This window comes from Coffea eugenioides, chromosome 1, assembly GCF_003713205.1.
Source record: "Coffea eugenioides isolate CCC68of chromosome 1, Ceug_1.0, whole genome shotgun sequence".
NCBI classification, from domain to species: domain Eukaryota; kingdom Viridiplantae; phylum Streptophyta; class Magnoliopsida; order Gentianales; family Rubiaceae; genus Coffea; species Coffea eugenioides.
Window position 1 is genome coordinate 47,410,152 of NC_040035.1, and position 10,255 is coordinate 47,420,406.

The window sequence follows — 10,255 nt, forward strand, 5'->3', positions numbered from 1 at the left end:
CAATTGAGCAATCAAATTTAGTTGTTGTAACCATAGAAGTTAAATGTTAATGTCATAATTGCAGAAATAATTAAAAAAGAATAAAAAAATCAAGAGCCAGAGACACCGCAGCTTCCCGTTTGCACATTAGAGTTTGGGAATGCGTGGAATTTGGCCGCTGATATATATAGGCTTCTTGTAGCCCTTGTTGACCTTTGCTTTAACCTAATTGAAAAGGCGTAATGTATTAATCCATCAATTACTCCTATTTAAAACTTCGTAACAACTTTAATCCAGCCTAGAAAAGTTGTTCCTTAACCATCGAAGAATTGCGTGATACATTTATCTGATCTGATCGTAGTTTAATTCTCATTAAATTCTTCCAATTCAGTTGAATCACCTTATAAAGTAAACTCTCTCCTCTTAAGAGTAAGAATAATAAAAGTAAGTTAAACTAGATATGCTTATATAAAATTTTTTATTTATTAGATTATATGATATAATAAATGACAAAAATACAAATAACATTTTATTTTACTTGTGGTCAACATTGGCATGTTGTGCGAGTGAAGCTGAACCACATATCCGGGATTGTGAAATTACTTCTGCTGCGTTTATATATGCTCTCATGAACTAGTAAGACAGTAGCAGCTTTCTTGTCCCAAAGTCGGTTCATATTCGTTCCTTTGTCCCTTCAAGCCTAGTAGTCATGGGAATCTAGGCGGATTGTTCCCACCCCAGTTTCAAAACCCTCTTCCCACTATGTAATGTTACTCCTTCCAGCCCGTCAAAAGGTTCACATCTTTCATTCTTTTTGTCATTTAGGTCCATCGATTGATATTCCATTTCAATCTAATAATGTACAACCCTTTCACAAGGGCGTGTATCATTCTTTCGGTTCTCAAGAAAAGCTTTGCGAAGATAATTACCATCAATGCTCAAAAATCGAGAAATTTAAACATGATAGATCACTAAAATTTGAATACTTATTTAGGTTATTAGCCGGAACCCAAAAAAAAGAAAAAAGAAAAAAAAGAGACAAGTCAACTGTGATTGTAGTGTTAGTGGGTATTGATTGGTACACTATTATCATGTGATCTTTCAAGTCAAGTGAAACTTAAATTCACATTGACCGAACAGAAATCAAAAATATTTCTGCTAACAAATCGCATGAAAAATCCCGAGTCCCGCTAGCAAAAGCTCCATACCAAAAACTAAAAGAAACTCTTATAGATACCAGAGCAGGAAATTAAAAAAATTTCACGGATCCGTGCCAAGCTTGCAGCCTTGCACAGCTCCAGTGATCGTCGCCATCTTGCGCAACCTTCTTGGGACTCATTAGTTCTCATTTCTGCAAAAAAAAGAAAAAAAGAAAAAAAAAACCCCAAGCAGCAGCAAATGCAAACTAAAATGGTAGTTTCACCATGATATGAAATTGATGCATCTTCTTACAGCCAGCACCAATAGCAGTTTCACCATAATTCTCCCCAAAAAAAAAAATAAAGAGGAAAATGTAAATTAATGATGTGCAGAACTGGACAAGATAGGAATATAAAATACTATATATAATCAAAAGGAGAGAATACTCTCACCGGTAAAGATTCAAGGGCGCAACAGGGAGATTTCTGTCTGTTGAGAGCCAAGAAAGAAGGACGTGGGTCGAGGTCTGGAATCTCTGTTGTTTGTTTGTGGGTATTAATCGGGTCCCCAAAGAGGAAGGAGTGAGGCTGTCAGAGCATGACCTAGCTAGGTTTAGATTTCTGAAACAACCCTAAATAGATCATGCTGGCAGCTTCACTTTTTCCCTTGCGGACTTCATATTTCAGCTTCCTTAGTTTCGCCAGAACCGACAAGAAATTACCACTTCCCCCTCCGACCGTAACTAGAGCCTTTTCCCTGCAGCATTTTACAAACACAAAAACCTCTGGAAGTAGTTTGATGTAGCACGCATTTTTTTTAATATAAAAAGAAAAAGGAAGAAAAAAAAAATACTCACTGAGGTAGGAAAAAGAAACGCAAAAATTACAAACTCAACTGTCTAAGAAGCATTCGGCATAAAACAAAACAAAACTCGTTAAGAGAAATTTTCCTAACTGCTGCAGAAAACTCTTTTTTTTTTTTTCTGAAAAAGAAAGCAATGGGTATTGAGTAGGAACAAGAAGAGGAAACCTAATGCATCACTCACATTAGGGCGGAAAGAATGAAAAGCAAAGACGAGAACAAGAATTTTAAAGCAAGACAGAACGAATGATAGATGCATATGGAATCTTTTTTATTCCAAGCTAGACATCTAACACAAATGAGAAACACACACAGACAGATGGCCGCGTTAATTAAGAGGGCGAAAGAAAGGGGAGAGGAGAACAGATGAAAACAACGCAAAACTTGGATCCTTATTTATAGGAGCGGTGGTGAGACAGTACAGTACAGTACAGTACACTACATATAAATGAATGATACCGCTACACACACATATATATATACACACACATACATAATTGCGAAGATGTGCATATGCTATAATAACGATAAAGATTGAAGACTACACAGTACACAGGCCTTTGTCTCTCTCACATTCACTTTGACAACGAATTAACTAAAGCCGCGTATTCAGGCCAAAAAAGGCGGCAAGCCAGCAAGCTCGAGCTAAAAGTGCAGCAGACCACCCAGAAGCTAAAGACACTGCCGTATAGCCTGCCTAGGTAGGTTTAATGCAGTAGATAGTACTAAGATTGCATCTCCTACCTAGCTAGTACTATAGCTTTGCATACACGTTGCAGGCGGCGGAAGGATTGAGTAGGGCGGCGAGGCAGGGCCTGAAAGGGCTTACCGACGCATGGTCATGAGGCGGCCGGGTCACCATCAAGTCACAGCCCAAAGATGACTCCAACCAGCACCTAAACTAAAGCTATGAAATATGTGGATTTATCCTACTCCTCCCCGCTGTTACTGAATATGTGGATGGGATATGTAGATATGGAATATGGAATGGCCGGGTTTGATTACTGGTTAGTGCTAATGCACTGCCACAACAGCAGCAGGGTAGCTGGGTAGGTACTACTATTACTGCATCTGCATGCACAATCGCTCTCTCTCTCTCTCTCTCTCTGTGGCCGGCCCCGGCGCCACATGCAATTGTTGGCTTCGATTTCTCTGGCTTTACATAGCCTACTGTATATAGGAGGACTAGTAGTTACAAATGAGCATATCAATCCTCTCTCCAGCCAGGTACATGATGATGCATGTTAGTAATGCGATTGTGCCCGCTTATTAGTACCTGTATCGATCCCTCAAACATGCGATGAGGAAGGGGAACTCAATCGAACAATCAAATAACAGCCAGGTACGCTGGAAGCGGGCGGGAGGGCGTGCGTGAGATTTTATTTGGAGTGCTATATTATACTATATATTACTATTTCCGAATCAGAAGCCGATTTTACTTGTACACAGCTTCCTCTTTGAATGGGGATAATAAAAAAACAACAATCCGTATGATGGTGATGGGAAGAGACAGCAAATGCGACTATCGACTGACCGGGACTGATGGATGAAAAATCACCATCGTTAAAATGCACAAGTATATATATAGATGAGTTGAGTTGATTTTTAAATTTATCGACACACATTCGAAACAATTGTCTAGAACGCACTACCCGATGAGACCAGAGCTAAGAATGTAGTATATCTTTTACCACTTCAAGAAAGAAAAGATTCACTAAGCATAAGAAAAGTTTCAGTAAAGCATAAAGCTTGGATGGATGCGTTAGTTTGTGGTGCAGTGAGCATCACAATTTGATTTCCGGAGCATGTCATATTATTGTCATGTATGAGCTCTTCCATCATATCATATCGCGATGACAAGCAAGAAAGAAGTTAACACGGCGTGCCTGCTCAGCAGCGAGAACGTTCAGCGGAGGCGGTAGGGGCACAGGTGGAGCTGGGCGCTTAAAAGTTTCTCTGCCGTGACCGGTGACCAGCCAGCGCCAGCGGTGGATTAAAGTGTCGTGATTATGATTTATGACACCACACAGACGGAGTCAGAGGCCTAGCGCAATGTTGCTTGCATGTTAATATCTTATTGCTCATGAAATCGGTCAAAACGTCGTTAATTCCTAAAAAACCAAAATGAGAGAGACAAACAAATTAGTTGGCGCGCAATACTTTGACGCAAAAAAAAAAAAAAAAAAAGAGCTCCATACAAGTTTGTCTCAAAAAACTTTGGCAGCATTGGATGCATCACACAATGAATGAATCCCCCGAGGAGGGAAAAAAGATGGGAAAACTAAAAATATTATAGTAATAACAATTTAATATTTGTGAGTAGCCATATTGAAGAGTATAAGTTCAAAAGTTTGTCTACGTTATAGAAAATGTGTATATTTTTTGAGTTCACTTATAAAAGGCAATTGAAAATTACAATGGGTTTGTTTGGGTAGAGTATTATTTGAAATAATTACTATAGCGCTTTTTGTGATGTATGTATATGAAATAAAAAGATGGTTAGAAATATAAAAATAAGTTGAAAAATGTGCTTTAATGCAAGCGAAATATTATGTGCGTGTATGGTATCTAAAATATGTTTAAATAATAGATTCAAATATAAAAATTTTTAAAATAAAAGAGATGAACCATCATTTAGTATGGTATCTATCGTGTATAACTCTCATATCACTTAGAATTGGATTTTGTTTTTATATATTTTTTATGTGCGTGTATTATGGGTTAATTATACTAAACCCTTGGGGTTTGATGGAAGAATTTTTTTTTTTTAAAAAAACTCTTCCTTATTGTGTTCCGATAGGAGATTTGGTACATATCAATTTCATGTTGACATTGTCACTTATATAAGGCTTGTAACATATGATAGGGAACTGACTACAGGTTATCGGAACTTTGATAACCAGAGAGCAGTCTTTGAGGAGGAAAGTAGGAAATTCCACTTCCAAGTGTTTTTTTTTAAAAAAAAAAAAAAGAAAAACAAACAAATGAAATGAAAATAGTAGTAGAATGAAGTCGAAAAGCGACTAAGTAGGAGTGGGGCCTCGAAGTTGCACTTGGGATCCTCGGTGACATGTTTTCTATGCCAACCCAATGCCACCAATAGTGTTGCGCCAAGTGTCATGTTATTATTTACACTTTTGTTAAACCAAGCCAAGCTGAATTATTAGAAAATTAAAGTGTAAATAATAACATGACACTTGGCGCAACACTATTGGTGGCATTGAGTTGGCATAGAAAACATGTCACCGAGGATCCCAAGTGTCGAAGTTGAAGCACCAGCTCAGTTAATTCACAAAAAACAAACAAATGGTTTTTTTTATTTCATAAACATCCTCTCATATTCTTAGAAAAGTGTTACAATATTTTTTTACGATCAAAAAAATTAAAAAGTTACAATCCAAACAGTACCTAAGTACAGTACAGTAGGGAGGGTGGAGAAAATGAATGTAATGGACAATGAATACTGGATTTAGAGGTGGCAAAATGGGCGGGATGGGCGGGATTTGCTTGGGTTTGAGATGGAACCGAGTCATATGGGTTTGGGCCCAACCTTACCCATATGTGTTTTGGGACTAACTTGGGCGGGATCATTTTGGGATGGGTTTAGATTGATCCCGCCCAATACCCAAATCCATTTTCTACATATTTTTTTTCCTTTAATTCATTTTTTATTTTTATATAATTTTAATATTTTTGATTTATTAAATTTCTTTTAGTTTCATTAAATAAACATGCAAGTGCTTTATACTCAAGATTCCCACCAAAAATTGGATTAACAAATAAAGGAAAAGATAGATATACAGCCATATTCCAACATATATCAAGATGGCCAAGGTCCTTAGGATGTTGAATATTTATCCTTATCATTGTCCAAGGATGACAGGTCTAAACTAACTGAAATGCTGGAAATTCTTGTGGATAATGACTAGGAAGACTACTAGATTATATTCGCTGGTATGACTATAAAAATTGTTAAAGATAATTTTTGAATCTAAGATTCCGTTTGGATTGACTTTTTTTTCAAAAAATAAGTTTTTCAAATACAATGTTACAGTAATATACAATAACTCAAGAAACATCCCATCCATATTAATATATCAAATATTTCAAAAAAATTTTATAGTAAAAATTTTTCATATACACTGCTACAATAAAATATTTCAAAAACACCTACCAAAAACAGCTAATCCAAACGGAGCCCTTGCCATTTGAGCCCAATGGGTACCCAAGTATTTCCCATCCTTTCCCATTCATTAATGGGTATAGTTGGGATGTGTCCCAACTTAAACCCAATACCAAATTATAATACCCATCCCGCCCAAAGTTCCTTTGGGCATGGGTAGCCCATTGGGACTTGGGACAAATTGCCAGCTCTAACTGGATTGCAGATACTAGTAGTGAGTGTGGTCCTTAATTGATTCTGCTCTAAGAGTAGCCTGTATATCATTAGTTGTTTTACAGAAGGGAGCAGTCCGGAATCTGGATGCAAAATTATGATGTAGTACTGTATAGTAGGAGCACTCTAGCAGACTATTCCTTTCCCTTGGGATGCTCGCTCTCCGCAAAGCAAAGCAGGCCAAGATTCACAGATCATGCAGCAGCAGCAGCTGCAGTAATGGCCGCCCCGCAATCCATTTTTCTTGCATCGCAACCCCCAACAAACTTAGATGTGGTAACACAAGCCATTAGGCCTTTGGCATGGTGATCACCACTTGTGTGGTGTGTGAGGCGTAGGTTCTAACTCTTGTCTTCTACCGATTTGTCATTATATGTGACGGTTTTAATTGATCATTTTGGATGGAGTCTCTGCTCACATCGAGTCCCCTTCCCTCTTCTCTTAGATTATGCTAGATTAGATTATAAGAATTCTACCGCTATAAAAAAAAAAAAAAAAAATGCGGTAACACACATACACACACACTCGCTTTTACGGGAGACTAGAGTTAAACTTGTAGTATCATGGAGGACAGACAAGGTGCAGTCTTTTTCGGAATGCTTCCTTTTGCATCGGGAGTTCGTGGACAGACAAGGTGCAATTTCACATATTTCTGTCCAAACCCATATTTAATATGCTAGTAGTTCGTGGACGAATATGACTACAAGTGCACATATTTCTGTCCATATAATATATATTTTTTAATTTTTCAACATATCGCCAAAAACATGTCTTTCCCAAGTTATCCTACCATTGAGAGCATACTTGTCTTCTCGTTGCAACACGTTCATATAAAATCACAAAATAATTTTGATTTAACGTTTGATTGGATCACATTGAGAAAAATTGAAATATCTAGGGGTTATATTCAATCCCATTCCAAAATGAGATGGGCAAAATTTTTTACCAAAACTTGAATAAGATGGGGTTTTCAAAACCTTTCCTTATCATTTCTACTGTCTCAAGGTAATCACGGAATTTCGTCAAAACCCGTGTAAACATCAATAAGAACCAAGCATGAACACAGTGCCATCGTCGTGGTGTGTATCCTCCAAAACCTTACTGTTTTGAGAAGAAACCGGGATGTAAATAAGTTCGGTCCGACATAAAATACAGCAGATGGGAACTTGGATGAGCGGGATTTTGACACTGGCCCAGGCTATTATACCAGTAGCACATTCATCATCATCATCATCTGATTTCTGATAACTTCAGTGTGGTTTGAGAGAGAGTCACCAGAAATCTCCACAAGAACAAACTCCGTCCCTGAAATGATGAAATCTGTTGGCGTCCCGTACAATGATTTCTCGTTTAAGGTACTTTGAAGTTAGCTTGGTGAAGTTATGGCAATCACCACAGACCCGAAGATTCTTGGTGATTCGTATCGGGGTCCTAGATGTGGTGTTGAGTAGCCCATATGATATAGCCAGCCGTTCACTATGTCCAGTTAGTAACTTTATTTTTTCTTCCTCCTCTACGTTGTGTAAAACATATTTAGTTTGAGGCACATATCCTCCTCCTTTTACCAATTTTTCAGTGATCTGATCCAAATTTTGCTTAATCTCGTCAGACTCTGGATGAGACCTATCATGGGCAATGAACACGTGGAACTTATTGCCAACCTCTATCCAACTACATGCAGGATCTTTCTTCAACTCTTTTCCTTTCATCTTCGATCTCACTTCCTCCACATCTTCCCATCTCTCTGTCGCAGCATATGCATTGGATACCAGCACATAATTTCCCGGATTCACTGGATCTAGTTCCATGAGTTTACTAGCAGCAATTTCTCTAATTTTTTCGTTTGAGTGAACACGGCAAGCACCGAGGAGAGCACACCAAACAGCGGCTGTAGGCTCCGCTTTCATCATCGTCACAAAATGAAATGCTTCTTCTAGGTAATTTGCACGGGCAAGCATATCAACCATGCAAGTGTAGTGTTCTGGCCATGGCTTCAATTTGTATTCATCTTGCATTGATTCAAAAACTTCTTTGCCCTCTTCCACCAAAGCGGAATGACTACATGCATAAAGAACAGCTAAGAAAGTAATGTGATCAGGAACTAGATTTTCACTTTCCAACCTCCTAAACAAATCAATGGCCACCTTACCATAACCATGCATTCCGTATGCACTGATCATGCTCGTCCATATAGGCAAGTCTTTATTCAAGGTACTACTGAAAACCTTATACGAGTCATCCACAATCCCACAGCAAGCATACATGTCCACAAGAGAGCTGGCGACAGGACCTTCAATAACAAACCCATTCCTGAGTAGGAAGCCATGAATCTCTTTTCCTTTCCTCAATGCCGATAAATCTGCAGCAGCAGACAGGATACTCAGTGTTGCAACACAATCTAGTTCAATTTTGTTTTCTTTCATACGAGGTACTAGTTCAAGAGCCTCACTTGCCAATCCATTATCGACATAAGAAGACATCATGCTCGTGAAGGACACAACATTCTTAAATTCGATTAGTTTGAAAACCTTACAAGCATAATTGATGTTTTTGCAGTCCCCATACACTTTAACAAGCGTATTCTCTGTGACTAGATCATATAGGCCTCTTCTCATGAAATAAGCATGAATTTCTTTCACAAGAGAATGGCACTTTAAATCACTACAAGCAAGGAGAATGCTTCCAATCATTAACATGTCAACCTCCATCTTTTCCACATTTATTTCTCGAAACAGTTGCAAAGACTTCATGGGAAGATTGTTCCGAGCATAACCAGAAATTGCTGTCGTCCAAGTAACAGAATCTTTATAAGGCATCCTATCAAAAACAAAGTGCATGTAATCTGTCCTGCCGCACTTTGCGTACATGTCCACAAGGGTGTTTCCAACCAGCAAATCATTATCCATTTTGTTTTTCAAAGAAAAAGCATGAATTTGCATTCCATGCGACAGATTTCCCAATCTTCCAGAGGCTGCAAGCATACTTACAAGTGAAATCTGGTCGGGTTTCTGAACCAAATTTTTCATCTCAGAAAAAACACAGAGAGCATCTTCATACAATCCATTCTGTACAAAACCTGACAGCATTGAATTCCATGAAATATTATCTTTCTCCTTCATCTCACTGAAAACTCTCGCAGCCTCATCCATACTATTTTCTTACTTCATTTTTCTAGTGTTTGTTTAACTTTTGAAATATTTTCACTTTTATCTCTATCTTTACTTTCTACACATTATAACTACATACTTCTTCCCATGCAAAATAAGAAAATTTATCTCATTGTTTAACTTTAAAAAATCTTGGAGAAATGTATATATGAATAAAAAATATCTCCTTAAGCAATAAACAAATTACTGGCCATTTAGTGTCAAATATCAATCACATGCAATGCTTATTGTGACATATATCTTGCACTCTCACTGCTGAAAGTTTCTCTAGAAAAGAATGTCCCTATTATACATAATTAATTATTAGTATAGGATGAGCAGGATGAGGTTTTTTTTTTATTTTGAATATACTAGGGGGAGGGTTGGGTTGGGTTGGGTGGTACGGGGGAGGGAGTGTAAGGAAGAGGTCTTGGGTTCGAGTCCTCCTGTTTACACTTAAAAAAAAAAAAGAACATACTACAAGATGTTTTCAGTAAGTTTGGAACATACTACAGGCGGGATGCATGCATTTCGGAAAACAACTTCAGTAAGTTTGGAAGGGAAGTTGTTTTCCATAAGATGAGTGAAAATATTTTACATAGGAAAATGTTTTCAGTAACTTTTGTGCAACCAAACACGGGAAATTAGGAAAATATTTTTCTGGAAAATATTTTCACCCGAAACAAACGGACCCTTAGTATGGTATCTATCGTGTATAACTCTCATATCGCTT

General features: G+C 37.8%; 1 protein-coding gene across 1 annotated transcript; it reads right to left on the bottom strand.

Moving 5' to 3' along the window:
- Positions 1–7,251: 7,251 nt before the first annotated feature.
- Positions 7,252–9,525, bottom strand: LOC113781162 (pentatricopeptide repeat-containing protein At3g63370, chloroplastic-like). The gene has a single exon (XM_027327036.1). The coding sequence runs from the start codon at positions 9,523–9,525 to the stop codon at positions 7,648–7,650; it is 1,878 nt and encodes a 625-aa protein (XP_027182837.1). The 3' UTR covers positions 7,252–7,647.
- Positions 9,526–10,255: the final 730 nt, after the last annotated feature.

Excerpts from the sequence above, each read along its gene's own strand:
- LOC113781162 (XM_027327036.1), bottom strand. The coding sequence starts at position 9,525 with ATGGATGAGGCTGCGAGAGTTTTCAGTGAGATGAAGGAGAAAGATAAT.